This window comes from Rousettus aegyptiacus, unplaced genomic scaffold, assembly GCF_014176215.1.
Source record: "Rousettus aegyptiacus isolate mRouAeg1 unplaced genomic scaffold, mRouAeg1.p scaffold_m13_p_1, whole genome shotgun sequence".
Lineage (NCBI taxonomy): Eukaryota > Metazoa > Chordata > Mammalia > Chiroptera > Pteropodidae > Rousettus > Rousettus aegyptiacus.
Genome location: NW_023416284.1, coordinates 95,448,000 through 95,465,742, shown reverse-complemented (window position 1 = coordinate 95,465,742; position 17,743 = coordinate 95,448,000). Strand labels below are relative to the sequence as shown.

Genomic DNA, 17,743 nt, shown 5'->3' with positions numbered 1-17,743 from the left:
AGAGAAAAACCTGTATTAAAATGTTACAATCCAAATATAAAGCAAACTAAAATGTGGCATGATTTTTTAACAACTGATGGAATACAACAACAACAAAAAAATACGATTTGGTTTTGATGTAGGAACATTCTCCAGGGACTGTGACATTAGACCCACAAAAGAAGAAATCTATTCCTAACATGCAACTTGACGTGCCTGGCAGGGAATAACATTTACAGAGTTATAATAATGTAAATGCCATTTATGGGCTTTCAATTTTTGGGACCAACGTACGGACAATACATAGAAGATTCGCTTGTGGTTATAGGCCTGAACGTAGTTAATAACTGTGACAATAAAAAAAGTACAAGTGTAGCTGACAGGAGGTATGATAAGGAAGTACCTCTAATCAGAGGTATTAACATTCTCATTAAGAGATGATGCTGAAAGCTGAATGAAGAAAGAGAAGAATGAAAACAAAAAATATAAATACCAATCACTGGGTTGAGGAATAGTGTGAGCTACAGACCTTCTATTTCGTACCAATTGACTGACATCTAAAAAGTAGGGATATTAGCATTTTTTCCCTTTCACAGTTATAAAGGTAACTCACAGGATGAAAGTAGTAAAACAAACTGCCAAAAGAGAAATGTTGGTCAGTGTTGTGGAGTGGGACTGTCTCTAGACTATTACTTTCTCTTATAAACTATTTTGTGTCATGACTTACACTATGTAGTTACTTTTGAAAAATGAAAAATGAAAGCACATAATTAAAAAAGAAAGACATAAGCACCACTTGTTCTCTCTTTGGTCTCTTATTTTGGGCTAAATGTAGTAGCCAGATAAGTCTCACTTTGGCCAGCTGTAAATTTAAACTAATGATGTTTGGATTAGGTCCTGCTTAGAAATTCTATTTTCCCTTAGTACACAATAATTCTCTTCTTACAAACACAGTTCCCTGCTGCAACTTACAGGTGATGGTATTATCTATTTATTCAGAAAATGATGACCTTCCAGGATAAAGTCTCTAGTTCATCTTGTCTCAACTGTCTATACATTAAAAGGGAAAATGTATTTATTAATCTGTATCTCTCTCCTCATCCTCTTGGGAAGAAACTAATGTTTCTGGGTTTCTGCCTCTGAAGAACCTTGCTTTTGTATCTCTTCTATTTCTCTTCTAATATTTTGTTTTTCTCTTCCTGTGTACCTTTCCTTTGCATGTTAATCAGGTCAAAATACTTCTCTATCTTAACTACCTCCACACCAAGAAATGCCCGATCCTGTTTCTCTCTCCAACCACAACAATTTTTGTTTTTCAACAGCTCAATTAACTCCTCTGCTGCTTTTATTTCCTTGTTATAAAGTGCCTCTTTAATGGCCTCCCATCAGGCTTTTAATCCCACCACATTTCACTAACTTCTTTCAGGTTTTCCAATAATCTTCTACCAGCTATAGGCAACAGTTTACCTTAGTCCTCCAATTTCCTGGCCCCTCTCCTAATGCATCTTTCATGATCCCGTATGAAGCCTTCTCCTGTCTTTAGCTTCCTTAATATTCTGGCTTCCTTTTTACTTTCTGGCCCCCTAAATATAGTCTTTAGCCCTTGTTCTTCTGTATTCATTCCCTTACCCAACTGCATACCTTTAATCGTTGCTTCTAGACCAATGACTTCTAAACTAGGCCTACATTTATAATTTTCTGCAGGACTGTTTACAATAACCTAAAATTTAGCTTATCAGAAACTAAAAATAGTTTCAACCTTTTTTTCTTCACATTCTTTCCCTGTCTCAATCTCATTTTTCTTCTCTCAATTCCCCAAGTTTATAACTTTACATTCTTTCTTCAGCCAACTCTAATCAGCCATCAAGTCCTATTACTCTTATTTTAAAACATTTTTCTCACATTCACTTTTTTTCCTCCATTCTACTGGCCACTACCCACAGAACACTTATTTCTTTATCCGATCATCTATTGATGGACACTTAGGTTGCTTCCATATTTTGAATAGGGTAAGGAGGAAATGATTATTTGGTAAATCAAATATTACTTTAATTGCAAAAGGAAAAACCTATCAACTTTCACTCAGTGGTGAGACATTTTAGAGACTGAAGGGCTCTGCTATAACACTAATTCTTGGTTTATCTGATTTGTAATAAGATGTACTGAGATGATCATATATTAGGCATCTTTAAAATGAGGCACACACCTATGAATAACTGATGGCGTCAAAGAACTCACAGAAGAACTACAATTTCTCAAACAGCAAGAAGTCTCCTGATAGGTTAAAAATTTTAAAAACAATTAACAAGCTTATTTTAATGAACATAAATAGAATACATATTCTTAAGCATATGTGAGACATTTACAAGTATTGATCATATGCTGAGGGATAAATCAGATCTCAAAAAATTTCAAATGAGTGGTATCATAACAGTTTTCTGATTTCAATTTAAGAAAGAATAAATATTTCTCGCCAAATAAATCAAGATAGTTCCATTTGTTTTGAATTTGGGAAGCATACCAAAATTCATGAGAAAAGTACAATGTACCTTGACCCATACAACAATGAAAGCACTTCATATCAAAATCTTATGAGTAGCAGCTATTACAAGTTATAGTCTTACATATTCATTTTATAAAAGAAATCCTAAAAATTGAGTCAAGCATTAAACTCCAAAAATGAGAGAAAAGTATAAAATATCAAAAATAGAAGAAAGATTACTGACAATATCAGAAGTTAATAATATAGAAACAAGTATGCAATATTAAGGCTCGACAAAGTAGAAAATTGGTTCTCTGGAAAAGCAGAAAATTAACAAACTTTAGGTACTATTGACTAGAAAGAAGAAATGTCATAAGTAATGCTAGGAATAAATAAAAAGGATACTAAGCTACAGATGACATAGATATGAAGATGTTAATAAAATGATACATTTTTTTATTTTTCAATTACAGATGACATTCAATTTTATATTAGTTTTGGATGTACAGCAGAGCAGTTAGACATTATATAACTTACAAAGTGATTTCACCATATATAGTTATCATAACTGCCTACATTCCCTAAACTGTACTTTACATCCCCATGACTATTTTGTGACTGCCAATTTGTATTTCTTAATCTTTCACTGTTTTCACTCAGCCCCCAACTCCCTCCCATCTGGCAACCATCAGTTTGTTCTCTGTATCTGAGTCTGTTTCTGTTTTGTTTATTTTGATTTTTAGATTCCACATAAGTGAAATCATATGGTATTTGTCTTTCATTGTCTGATTTATTTCACTTAGCATAATACCCTCTAGGTCTGTGCATGTCGCAAATGTTAAGATTTATTCTTTTTTTATGGTGGAGTAATATTTCATTTTGTTGTATATAAATTATTTCTTTATCTAGTCATCTACTGATGGACACTTAGGTTGCTTCCATATCCTGAATACTGTAAATAATGCTGTAAATGTTTGCTTTATATGTTTAGGTGCTCCTACACTGGGTGTGTAAATGTTCATAAGGGTTATATCCTCTTGTTGGATACCTTTATCATTATGCAAAGTCCTTCTTTGCCTCTTGTTATTATAGCCTTTGTTTTAAAGTCTATTTTGTCTGATTAAGTATTGCTACCCCAGCTTTTTTTCATTTCCATTTGCATGAAGTATCTTTTCCATCCCTTTCAGTCTGTGTGTGTTTTTCCATCTGAAGTGGATCTCTTGTAGGTAGCATATGTATAGATCTTGTTTTCTTGTCCATTCGGCCACTCTATATCTTTTGATTGGAGCATTTATTATCCATTTATGTTTAAAAAAATTATACTTATGTAGTTATTGTCATTTCATTATTCTTATTTTTAACCTTTCCCCCCTTTTCCTTCTTAAAGAAGTACCTTTAACCTTTTTTGTAATACAGGTTTGGTGGTGATGAACTCCTTTAGTTTTTTCTTGTCTGGAACTGGTAGGTTAGTTTTGAAGGTACTTCATAAAGAGGTGTATTCATTTAAAGGCTCAAGTGACAAAAAAAACTGCACTATCAGAATGTTTATAACTCTTGAATCAGACTGGTAAACCGTTTTCAAAGCATTTCTCTGTGGCTCTGCTGCAAAGTTCTCCTATCTCTAAGGTCTAATTCCTGTGACTTAGTGAGGTTAAATGATCAAAGCTGAACAGTCATATCTCGATTTTCCCAAGTATTAGGTGCTTATCTGCTACTCAAAAACATATCTGCCAAGCCATATTTGTACTTTTCTGCTCACTAGAAAACAGTCTTACTTCTAAACTTTCCCTCAACATTCCACAGTATCCCTTTATCACTCCTACTTACTCTTAGAAACTAAATTCTAAGCATTTCTCCAGTAAGATAAAGAGAAAGACTACATTAGTATTATATTTGCTCATAACAATTAGCATAATTTATCCTTCCTGTCCTTATTTTTAAAAACAAACATAAGTTACATTTCTTGCTCCCTGAAGCTGAAATTAGTTGTATTTATGTTTCTGTACTTACTCTGTCTCCCAGGAGCAAGGTATATGTTTACCACTTCTGCATGTTGCTACAGAATTCACTATAGGACTGTCACAATGGTCTTTTAATAAAGTATTGGACTGGCTGAGTAACTACAGTGCCTCAGCTGGTCCTATATTCCACATAAGCAACCACTTCTGAAGGTGTGATCTATAACCATGACAGTAGGCAGTACAATAAGATTATGGCTTTAATCAGCCATGATTATGAAATATTTCTGAAGACTCTTCATGGGGGGTTGCCTGAGAAGCAGAGACAGGTATGAGGAATAAGTGCCAGCCCACCTGCTGGCAGAAGAGGCGATAGGACTGTCTCTTCAGACAGAAGAGCAGGCAGGAAAATGGATAACACAACTTGTCTTGGAAGCAAGCGGCACCATGAGGCAGTAAAAACCCATCAGCATACATCATCCTATCAGGGCCTAGTGTCATTCCCAGTCTCTATTAGCCCTCGCTGCAGCAGCCCAAGCCCCAGACGCTTCATCCTGTTTATAATTGCTGACGAGCAGTAATAAGGGCTCCATGCCTCAGCTCCATCCGTTCCACTTCGGCACCCACCTATTAGGTAATAACTTTTATTTACAGCCTTGCTCAATGCACTGTTCTATTAGTACAGCCAGGAACTGAGTAGGGCAAAAAAGAAGTCTCCTTAATGGGCAGTATCATTGCGAGGCTCTGATGATTTATAATGCAGCTTTGTGGCTGTTGTATCTTGCTCCTTTTGGTAAAGCTGCTTTGGAAAAGCTACATTTCTAACATGCTGCCCTCTAACAGGTATACATGTACTATGGAACATCCACCCCCCAAATAATACGAAAGTTTCGAAGGAGGAGAGGGGGTATTAAATTCCCTTGGTATTGGTATCCTTTTTAAATAATGTTGGCTCAGGCATTTTGCCTCAGTGGAGCAATAGAACAGCTAATTAACAGAAGTTCAGGACTTTTCTCTGTGGTAAGAATGCAAGCTATAATAAAATAAATGACAATAAAGGCAAAAAACCCCAGTTATTGCTGCATTCAAGGATCCAAACAAACTGAATTAGCAGAAAGCATGTGGACCACAAGCAGCTCAACACCACAGTCTAAGTTTCACATCCACACATTCATCCAAAGTAGCAATAAGCCTCATCACATTGCCTTTTCCTTTTTATATAGGGATGCATTTTTATCCTTTAAGTGTAAAAATTCCTCTAGACAATACTAGTATCAGAGGAAGCCACCGGTTCTCATGAGTAAAACCCAAACAAGGCCTGCGCAACAAGCCTATAACTTCAAGTTCAGCAAACTCAAACATTATGTGTCTAGCTAGCGTGTAACATAAACACAAAAACTGGTGGTGATGGGACCAAACTCTTACTCAAGAGATACAAATGAAAAATGGTAAGCTCTCTCTAACCTTTTCTGAAATTTATACATTGCATGCAATGCTTTTAAAGTCAGCTCCCTTATGGTCCCACAAATGGTTATTTTACTTGCCATTCTACTTACTATGATCACATTTTCAACGCACATGTATCGAGATCAAATCTTCTAATTATATAATGCCTTGCTATCTCGTTCTATTCTTTAATGTAATCAATAACTCAGATTAAAGTTTTTACAGGGAAAAAACCCACAAGAAAGAGCATGTAGCAGATTATTTCCCTTCTCCAGTTATGCATGCAACAGCCCCAATCCACATATTGTCAGTAAACAAACATTATGGCACACCATGATAACCTGTGCCCTTTTATTTTTTTATGATTAAATGTAAGATGACATATTTCAGATTAGAGAAATTTTGCAATCTTGCCAAATATTTGGTATTCATTTTGTCCCCCGCCCCAGGAATCAAATGAACTCCTTCAGGACCTAATATGATGAGTGCATAAGGTAAAATATTTTTTTAATACTTTTTCCTTGCCATGACAGATTTACTGTTTTGATCTTTCTTCAATGGTTACATTAAATGCTAATAAAAAATGAAAGGTTTATATCTTCCCTAATATTCTCCTGATGGGAACTTGCAAATTACATAAGTAGGTCAAATTTCTAATTTTCTGTCTCAAATGCTGATATTGCAGACCTGAGGGAAAAGCTATACCTTAAGGATCAAAAAGAAAGAATGAAAAAAAGAACCGAATTTCACAGTTGAATCACACCCAAAGCCACCTTCCTTTAAAGCTCCACAGAGTCCTTCAGAGAAGAGTCACTTAGAATGTGCAATATTGACCAAAACACTCTGTAGTCACTGACTCTCTAGGATTAAATTGCACTAGTTGAAATGTTTCCATGAATATTGACTAGACCAGGAGATAAAACACACAACTGCAGGTAATTCTAAGATTTATAGGGCCACCTCTGCTTTAACATTACCACCCTTTAGCTTCTGAATCAATTTAAAAGATCTTATACAAACCTCTTGGTAACAAAACAACAATGAAACATTCCCCCTTAAGTGGCTTCCGAACACTGATGTGGAAAAGTGTTGAGCACATCAATCTTCCCCTAACTCCCAGGTGAAAAGGGGTTTCTTCTGTCTTTGTCAAAACAGACAATAATATCACAAGCAGAATGCCTCAGATGAGTCAAGAGAAGGTTTAGGGGAAAAGGGGAAACAATAAACAACACAGGCTATCTAGGTTCTTGTCACTGCTCATCATACAGAAAGGAAAATCAGTGACGTAAAAGGATAAACATGTTCTTCCCTAAGGAAAAGGAAAAGAAAAAGGAAAAGGGAAAAGGAAAGAAGAGGGAAAAAAAGAAAGACAAAGAAAACACGTAAAGCATATATTAACTGAATGAACATGCTTCTTAAAGAGTGGAAAGATTGTACTTTCTGGAAAAACTTGCCTTAGTGTTTAATGGGACAATTTCTAGTCCCATCTGCTTTCATCTCAGACAATACTATCGCTCCCTTATGGTCCCACGAATGGTTATTTTACTTGCTATTTTACTAGCTATAATCACATTTTTAACATACACAGAACATTTTTAAATCATCATTTTTCTAATCTATTGGCGAGAATATTTACTCAACATACTTGCTGGAAGAAGAGTAACCACGAATATATAGATACAGTGGAACAAAAGTCTGTTGACGGTACCATCAAGTCTGTAAAACTGTTTGACTTTTTTCTTATTTTAACTTAAGAAACAAAGGGCTAATAAAATGGAAAAACTAAATCAAGCCACATAAGAGTGGTGAAATATGGAAGGAGAAATTTCTTTTTTTTTTTTTTTTTACATATGCTAAAAAATCTATCCCTTGATATTTGATATTTGACCTAGGGGTCTAGAGCTAAGAGTTGGTTAATGCTCCCCTTGGAGGAAGCAGGGTCCTTGCATTATCCACAGTTCAAGTTTAAGGATTCACCTGCAGAGAGACTATTTCTTCAAGGAAATTTAAAACAAGACACAGTTCTATCTGTCTGCTACAGGGTAAATTTTAAGATTCATCAATAGCAAGCTACAATAAGTGAAATACAAAATATCTGCTGTAGCTCTTTGTAAATAAGTTTCATGGGAAAAGGTTACATAACATGTCTTTAAATAATCAATCCTAAGAAAAGGCAACACGTCCCTCCTTTCCCACAAGGCACTTTAAAGATATGACTTCATGAAGATATTTATCTACACAGCCAAACATCTTCCAAATAACGTCTAAAAAAAAAAAAAAAATGACCATAGCTCACATTACAACATTTTGGCTTAAGGTATAACTTGAGAGTTAGAAAAGATGAAGGACAAAAGGGTATCCTCTGGTGATTTGTTGCCAAGGAAAGTGAACTCTTCTGCTTCACAATATATTTGTTCTTGGCAGGGAATGCTGTGAGAATTAACAATTAACAAGGAACATGTGCACAACAGTCAAAGCTCTCTGAAGAAATGTAAGCTCTCTCTAGTAATCTGAATGAAGGTGTGATGTGCTTTAACTCTTACATTCTAAGCAAAGCACCGTAGGGCTTGGCAGCACTTTTCAACCCACTGCTGACTGTAGATATCCCAGAGCTCTACAAAGCCATATACACTTTCAATTATTTTTTCTCTGCTTAAACACCAATGATCATGGTGGCGGGTTTTTTTTTTCCCCCCCTCCATTTAAAGATTACACAGTTTAATTATTAACAGTTCTATGTGGCCAAAAGCCAACTTCTAAAGAAAATCTTTTCCCACCTAGTTCACAAATGCTGATCTTTCATTTGCCACTATTGCTACTTTTTACAATCTGCTTCTTAGAGTCAGTTACCACAAAGTAATTTCTTAAAGAGTTCCCTCTCTCATTTTGATGGTTATAGACCAACTACTCTATACTGCTGTCCACTTCTCTAAGTTATAATACCCTCTGATCAACAATTGTCTTTTTGAAATATAATTATAGACATTAATCAACCAGCCAGACTTATGTTCAGGTCTTGACTTATTAAACCGCATAATTATGGGCCTAACGCTAATCTTTATATTTACTTTTCAAAGTACTAAAAAGAAAACAATCTGTTTACTGAAAAGGTCATTAACCTTCTTTGAGTTGTACACTCCTAAGATATTGGCCACGTATATATTTGTATGTGTATTTGTTGGTTTTAAACAATATGTATAGACTAATATATAATTATGAAATGAATTTGCAAAACAGAAATTTTAAAAGGCTGAGATAAAGAACCTTTACCATTTTCTCCCCATACCTCATAGACTATACATTATACGCTCTTCTTCAGAGACCACTGACATAAAGGACCACCATGTTCTAGCTTAAGTATCCTTTTTCTAGCATACAATATTATTAAATTGGAGCCTGCTTTAGGTCCAAACTTGTATGAAGAGATAGGCTGGGCGGGGGTTGATGGTAAAATCTCTAATCTGGAAGGTCTCATTCTAAGGCTCCTAAGAAATGACACCACTGTTAAGGTAATTATTTATAGATCATCTATGCCTGAAGCCCTGTGCTCTGGGAGATTTTTGGGAGAGCTACTGCTACTGTGTTCCCTATGGCAGAAGCACCAAAGAGCATGTGTTAGAGGTGTGAGTACTACTCTTGAAGAATCCATATATAAAGAATAAGAACTCTCCAGCAATGTAACACTATAATTGATGATGATTCATAAGAAAAAGGCTCAGAATCCACACAGTGGGTAACTTGCTGATTCCAGGACAGACAGAAAGATGAAGAAGACAGTCAATCCATGGTTCTCAAAGCAAATCATTTAAGTTATATCTGAAAATCAAGAAACTCTGTCCTCTACCATCAGGGCCATTGTTTTAGGCTGAGGCAGTACAACAAGGAGCCTGGGATAGGGTGGGGGGTGGGGTACAGAGAGCTCCCTGAAAAGTGCAGCAGGCTGAACTTCATGGCCTTTAATGTCCATGCTCAGAGATCTCAACTTCCCTTCAGCTTTTTAGAAGATGACCTACACACTGCATTGATTTCTTTCCAAGCCAGAAATTCTCAGCCTTTTTCTAGTTAATAAGTATAAAGTCACCTAAAGAAGGGCTGGAGACGTGTGACTAAGAGGCTCAATGCCTTGCTTATCATTTCACTTTATGGAAACCTAAAAAAAACATCACTCAGTTCCTACTATAATACTGACATGCAAAAAAGAATGTGATCAATATATAACCAATTAATGAAATTAGGTAATGTATTGTAGTACTTCTAATCTACTCTTTTTTCCACCTAAAATATCTATTGCTGTTATCAACACTCTTTAATGGTTGGGCATTGTACACACATAATCTTTAATGATAAGATTATAATAGTAGCTACCATTACTAAATATCTATTATGCTTTATGTATATTATTTCTCACATCAAACTTATGAGTTAGACTTATCCCATTTTACAGATGAAGAACAATTTATGAGATGTTAACATCTACTTAAAACCATATCTTCTAAGTGGCTAGGCTAGGATCTGAAACCAGATCTGCTTTTAAAATTTACATTTTTAAAACTACTTCACTACATGCTATATTTCCAAATCTATGTTTCTCTTCCTCCGTATTTCATTTAATGATATGCTTTTCTGACATCTGGCTAAGAGTATAATTACAATAAAATGTGATAATCAGTAGTAACATGATATAGTGCAAAACAACACAGGCTTTCACACCTAAAAGATCTATGTTCAAGTCTATGTAAAGCATATTGAATGGTGCCTGGTTATACAGTGGTAAATGCTGTTATTATTTTTAGGTACACAAAATAGTATGGCATCAGAGACAAGGAAACAGATCTGTCTAGAAGATGAAGGACACAAGTATATGACATTCAGGAAGGATTCCTATTAGTTTTGATGTCTAAGCTGAGCACACAAATCTCTTTCCTAAATGTCTCAGGATGACCCAGTGTGTCTGGACCTCACTCCCTGACTGCTACCTGAACACGTTGGTAGTGCACATAGTAAACCCTGCCCTGAGGACCAAGACTGGAAGGAAAGAAGAAAGATAAGTGTTGGACCTGAAACCAAAGGGCTCTGAATGTTTTTAAGCTATTGGCTAGAGCAGGAAACTGGCTTTCTGACTTCCCACTGGCTAATCAGGACAGTCTATCTCACTCCCAGGCACGGTTCTCTTCTATCTCAATCAGGAACTACCCAGTGGAGCGTCAGTACTGGGGAAAGGAGGGATGAGAGTAGGACAGGGCTATCTCACACAGCCCTGCCTCAAAACTGCTCATTTGGAACAGAAGAATAAAATTAAGTTCCTCAGGGTCCAATGCCTAGATGTTATTTCAAAACTATGCAAGGACAGACCTGTTTGAGGTTTAACATCAAAACTATGAGGACTTAAAGGGGCTGAGGTTTCAGTATAAGTTTGTACACAGAAATAGTTTGTACTATTTTTGTTAGAAAGTTAAAAGGACTTTTTAAGTTATGAAAAATAGTTTGACTGTGACCTTTAGAAAAACAATATAATTATTTTGACTCTTCCAAATATAATCCCTTAGAAATTTTAAATAGCAGGCAGCATTATTAGAAAAGGCAAATATTGTTTAAAATAAATTAAGCTACAGACTAAGGAAGCAATGGGCATTATAACTGCTCTTTAGAGAGCAAGAAGATTCATGACTTCACGTTTAATAAAAATGTCACAGATGCACTAAATGGGGGGGTACTTTATGCATCTGAAAGCAATGATTTCAGCACACTTCATGGCTTTAAGATAAATGAGAGAAATAAACTTTCCAAAATTATTAGGATATTCTAATAGTCAGGTTAAAACATTAATTATTTGTATTACAACTTCTTTGACCCTCCAGTCTCCATTATTTAAATAATGTTTTTTAGTAGGTACAAGACGAACTAGTCACTTAGACAAACTAGTCTAGAAAGTGAGTGATGAGCTGCATTTTCTGTATGTTTCACGTCTTAATGTTCTTTAGACATTAAGATATAGTTAAATTTTCATGTCCACCTTCTTGGTTCTAGCTGCCAACATTAACTCAATCTGACCTCCAAGAACACCACACTGACCTCTGCTCACACTCCACTCCCAATATTAAGCACATAATATATCACTTCAAAATTGATGAAAGAAATCAGAGTACCCTGGAAGGACACCACATTAAAACCAATAGCTAACTTCTGTGAAGAATTCAGATAAGAATGAATCCTGATAAGAATAACGTACATACCTGTACCACAGGATCTTTTGGTTGGTGTGATTAACGAGACATGAGCTGTGTCTGTGCATGGCCCACCTAGAAACAGAAAGGCAGGCACATCAGTCAAGACATACCCTCTACGTGCCCACAGCTGCTATTCTGGATAAAGAGAAACCCAAAAGGGCAGGATCAACCTGCAAACACACGTAAGGAGGGGCAGTAGCAAAGATGGAGAAGCTTGTGGTAGTTGTAGGTTAATTCTAAAGACATAATTTTAGTTCAGCAGTCTATAGATCCATAGTCTTTCTAAATTTCAACATGCTTCATAAAAAGTAATCAAGTCTCATCTAATGTTAAGATGTTAAAGGATAAAATTTAAACTAGAATTCCAATCCAGGTAAGAGGAAATTACCCATAAGTTTGGGAAGATGAGTTTTTCCACAGAGCAATAAACAAGAGTACTCCCTCTTAATCTGACCTTAATAGTCACCCTACCTTTGAATTGATTGCAAAATTAGCCTCTTTAAAGGAGGAAAGGGCACTGCCTAAGAAACAACAAACAGCTTGTCAGAAGAAATAAAGATTATTTTAATATATAAAGAGAGTACTGCTGACCAAGGAAAAATATCGTTTAATTATAAGAATATGATACGAAGAAGGCCTCATGGAATCTTTGAGGGCTCAGAGATATGATGGATAGACATAATTCAAGAGTATACAAGAGATATAGTCAGTCATTAAAAACAATAATTTCGTTCTTCAGAAAAGGACGCATAACAAATTCTTCGGTTGATATTGATGTTAACACTCCCTACCAATCATGCCCTACCTTTTGAAATAGGAAGCTGCCAGTGGTTCTTGATATGCCCTAGGAGGGGCAGTGGTGATGATTATAAAAGAATAGAATACACGAGCAAATGATATACATATATTCTGAAAAGGCTCCCTAGGTAACTATGACTAGCAAAGCGATATGTAGTTAACTAGCAGAGCTGTATGTCACCTATGACAAGACTTCGTATCATTGAAGTTACTCATCAAAAATGAAGAAGAGATCAAAGAGCTCTGACACTTGTTCCTAGAGTTATGCTACCAAGATCCATGGGTTTAGGGACCTGGAGATCCCACCTAAGAAATTCTTTGTTAGTCCATTCTTTCCTTGGCCAAGGTCATAACAGCAGCAAACCTTAGTGGGTGTGAGAAGACATAGAAGGGAAAGGGGAAAAAGGAGGAAAATCAAGTAAGTTTATTGTTAATGTCAAAGAGCACTTAGCAAATACCTACTATGTGCCACAATGGGTTAGTCTCATGCTCAGGAAAGGAAACTTATAATCTTTTTAGGAGGACAAATCTGTGTACATAAATGAAGAATAATACATGACAGCAATAAAGAGTTGGACCAAAAGTGATCAAATGTCAAAGAATATGGATTAAAAACTAAATGTAATCAGGATGAAGGATATTCATCACTGGCCAGCATCACCTGGAAACACTTCTCAAGAATTTGAAAATGAGGCAAGAATTGAAAGTTACACCAAAAGAGCAGTGCATTTTCTACAAACGTCACATTCCCTAGAGAAAGCTTAATAAACTAAAATTCCAGAGGTCCAAATGGGCAACTGTGACATGAAAATAAGCAACATGAAGAAACAATGAGCTGCTGGAAAACCTAATATAGATTGCTCCCACATCCTTGAGAACTCTCTGGGCACTGCATTCTATAGTTTCATAAAACACTGTAGCTTCTGCTTCCACGGGAAGCTTGTTTTATTTGTTTGCATTCTCATTTCTGAGAAAATGTCATTCTTTTTCTGGGAAAATACAGGCTTTTCTAAAAGACTCAGTTTAAGTTCAGGAACTCCTCAAATTTTTTTAACAAAAAATGGGGATAGCAAAATTGCCCCCAATTTTAAACAAAGAGCATCTGTACAAAAAGACTTGATAAACTATACAGCTTTATACTATATATTACCATTTTCCTCTTTCACCAGAATTTATGCCCCAAAGGGTGAAGACCTGCTTTGCCATCTACTTTTGGTTTATGAGTATATGGACACTTGGCACTTAATAGTGTTCATTAATACCACTGCAAGGCCCCCAACCCAGAGGGCTTCTCCCCCCATATCTTCCAAGACCAATCACTAAGGAGCCCAAGGGAATCAGAGCAAACGCTATAAAAACTGTTGCTAACACTAACAGGGACTGAGACTGAGGGTAGTGAGTATAATTAAATATATATAAGAGAAAAAAAGGCATTATTAAGACTTCATATAAAGCAGGGATCCAAGGGAAACCACCCACTGGAAACCAAAAGAAAAACACCTTCTTTGCAACAGGCTAAATAAAAACTTTTATTTAATAAATCTTCTTGCTAGAAAAAAAGTAAAATACACATCCATTAATGCCCAGGAGAAATAGTCCATTAAATACCATGAACAACAAAGGTGACGAGACATCTCGGAAAGAAAGAGAAAAATCTCCAAAAAATAAGCTCACACACACAGAAATATGCAACTTAAATAACAAAGAATTTAGGATGGTGCTTTTGAAAAAACTCAATGAGATCCAAAACAAATCATATCAACAATTTCAGGAACTGATAAAACTACTAGATGAGCAGAACAAATTCTTAGCAAGGAGATTGAAACCCTCAAAAAGAACCAAATAGAAATGAGGAACACAGTGCAAGAGATGAAAAATGAAAGAGCAAGCTTGGGAAATAGAGTCAACCAAATGGAGGAAAGAATGAGTGACATTGAAGACAGAAGTCTAGAAATAAATCAGAAGGAAAAAGAGAGAAACAAAAGAATGAAAAATAATGGAAGAGAAATACAAGAACTAGCTGATACCATCAGGAGAGGAAACATAAGAATAATGAGCGTTCTAAAAGAGGAAAAGGAGCAGGGATTAGAAAGTATTTTCAGACAAACAGTGGACGAGAATATCCTAAATCTAAGGAATGAGCTGGAGCTTGGAATTCAAGAAGTCAGCAGAATACCCAATTATCTCAACCCAAAAAGGCCTTCTCCAAGACATATTGTATTAAAATTATCAAAAATCAATGCAAAGAAAGAATTTTCAGGGCAACCAGGGCAAATAAGATGTTAACCTATAAAGGAAAATCTATTAGATTATTGTCAGACCTCTCAGCATGAACCTTATAAGCCAGAAAGGGGTGGAATCAAATATTCAAAGTATTAAATGAAAGGAACTATCAGCCAAGAATAGTGTATTCAGCTAATAAGCTCTCCTTTAGTTATGAAGGAGAAATAAAGATCTTTCAAGACATACAAAAATCGAGGGAGTTCTCCACTATGAGGCCTGCATTGCAGGAAATACTGAAAAAAAGTCAGCTCACTTAAAACAAACGAAGGAAAAAAAAAAAAAAACCTAAGAGTAAGTTGACTAACAGACAGATAGAAGCAGAGGAAGGCAACCCTAACTAAGAACAGGCATTATAAACTTAGACAGTAAGAAGAGATTTGCTATAGCAAGATAGTAATGAACGTTCGCCATACATAGAGACAAACTGAGATACAATGATTGAAAAGGAAAGGATTCGAAGATCCAAATTTGTAAAGGGGAATGGAGATAAGGCACACGCAGAAGAAAATGGACTCTCTCTATATATATAACTATCCTTTACATATTCGTAATGGTAACCACACACCACAGATTCAGAACTGAAATATATAACATGAAACAAGAAGAACGAGAGGCAAAACCCACAAAGCCAATCAAAATAAAGAAAACAGAAACACAAGGACAAGGAAACAATGGAAACACCGAGCTACCAGAAAGCAAAACCTAAAATGGTTACAGGAAACTTCATATTTCAATAATCACCCTAAATGTAAATGGACTGAACTCACCAATAAAAAGGCACAGAGGGGCAGATTGGGTCAAAAAACAAAACCCAACCACATGCTGCCTCCAGGAGAAACATCTCAGTCACAAAGACAAATATAGACTCAAAGTGAAAGGGTGGAAAATGATATTTCAAGCAAGTGGCATTCAGAGAAAAGTGTGAGCAGTGGTACTAATATCGGACAAAATGGACTTCAAAATAAAAACGGTAAAGAAAGATACTGAGGGACACCTCATAATTTTAAAGGAAATCATACACCAAAAAGACATAAAACTTATTAATATCTATGCTCCCAATCAGGGAGCACCAAAATATATAAAGCAATTACTAACAAAACTAAAGGGAGAAACAGGCCAAAACACCATTGTAGTAGGGGACCTAAATGCCCCACTGTTGGATATGCACAGATCATCCGAACAGAAAATTAATAAGGAAATAACATCCTTAAATGACACTTTAGTCCAACTGGACATAATTGACATTTACAGAGCCTTCCATCCCAAAACAACTGCTTATACATTCTTCTCTAGTGCAAATGGAATATTCTCAAGGATTGACCACAACCTGGGACACAGAGATAGCCTCACCAAATATAAGAGGGTTGAAATCACGCCAATTATGTTCTCTGATCATAATGCTTTAAAACTAGAGATCCACTGTAAAAAGAAAGAAAAAACCACAAATACATGGAGATTAAACAACATGCTACTGAAGAATAACTGGGTCAGGGAAGAAATAAAAAGAGAGATCAAGAGATACATAGAAAAACAATAACAACAGTACAACAAATAAAAACTTTTAGGATACGGCAAAAGCAGTAATAAGAGGAAAGTTCATATCATTATAGGCCTATCTCAAAAACAAGAACAAGCCCAAATAAACAACCCAACACTTCATCTTAAAAAAAACTAGAAAAGTTAGAACAAGAGAAGCCTAAAGTCAGCAGAAGGAAAGAAATCATCAAAATTCGAGCAGAAATAAATAAAATTGATAAAAAAAAAATAGAAAAAGTAAATGCAACAAAGAGTGGTTCTTTGAGAAAGTCAATATAATTGACAAACCTCTGGCTAGACTCACTAAAAAAAAAAAAAGGGAAGGGACACAAACAAAATCAGGGACAAAAGAGGAGAAATTATGACAAACATCAGAGAAATACGAAGAATCATACAAGAATACTATGAAAAAGTATATAACAAATTCAATAACCTAGAAGAAATGGACTAGTACTTAGAAAAATACAGTCTTCTCAGACTGGATCCAGGAGAACTGGAAAATCTAAAGACTGATCAGCAGTATGGAAACTGAAACAATCATCAAAAACCTACCAAAAATTAAAAGTCCAGGACAAGATGGCCACTATGGAAAAGAGTATGGAGGTTCCTCAAAAAAAACTAAAAATTGAACTACCATATGATCCAGCAATCCTTCTACTAGGTATTTACCCCAAAGACTTGATAACTCATTTCCGAAAAGGTATTTGCACACCGATGTTCATAGCAACATTATTCACTGTGGCCAGGACATGGAAGCAACTGAAGTGTCCTACGATAGATGACTGGCTAAAGAAGCTGTGGTCCATATATACAATGGAATATTACTCAGCCATCAGAAGAGATGAGATACTGCCATTTCCAGCAACATGGATGGAACTGGAGATAATCACGCTAAGTGAAATAAGCCAGAAAAAAAAAAGCTGAAAATCACATGATATCACTTATATGTAGGATATAAATTTAAAGGCGACAAGCACACAGGACAAACAAACAGGGACTCATGGACATGGAATACAGACTAGTGGTTAACAGCA

General features: G+C 35.7%; 1 protein-coding gene across 2 annotated transcripts in view; it reads right to left on the bottom strand.

The window, feature by feature from the left end:
* Positions 1-17,743, bottom strand: part of ZFAND3 (zinc finger AN1-type containing 3) — a 316,314-nt gene that overhangs the window by 44,620 nt on the left and 253,951 nt on the right. The window contains exon 4 of one of the 2 annotated variants that reach the window (XM_016152684.2): positions 12,099-12,164. The exons of the other annotated variant lie outside the window; for it this stretch is intronic. Within the exon in view, the coding sequence (XP_016008170.1) occupies positions 12,099-12,164 (66 nt within the window). The remainder of the gene's footprint in view (positions 1-12,098; positions 12,165-17,743) is intronic. 2 annotated transcript variants of the gene reach the window in all.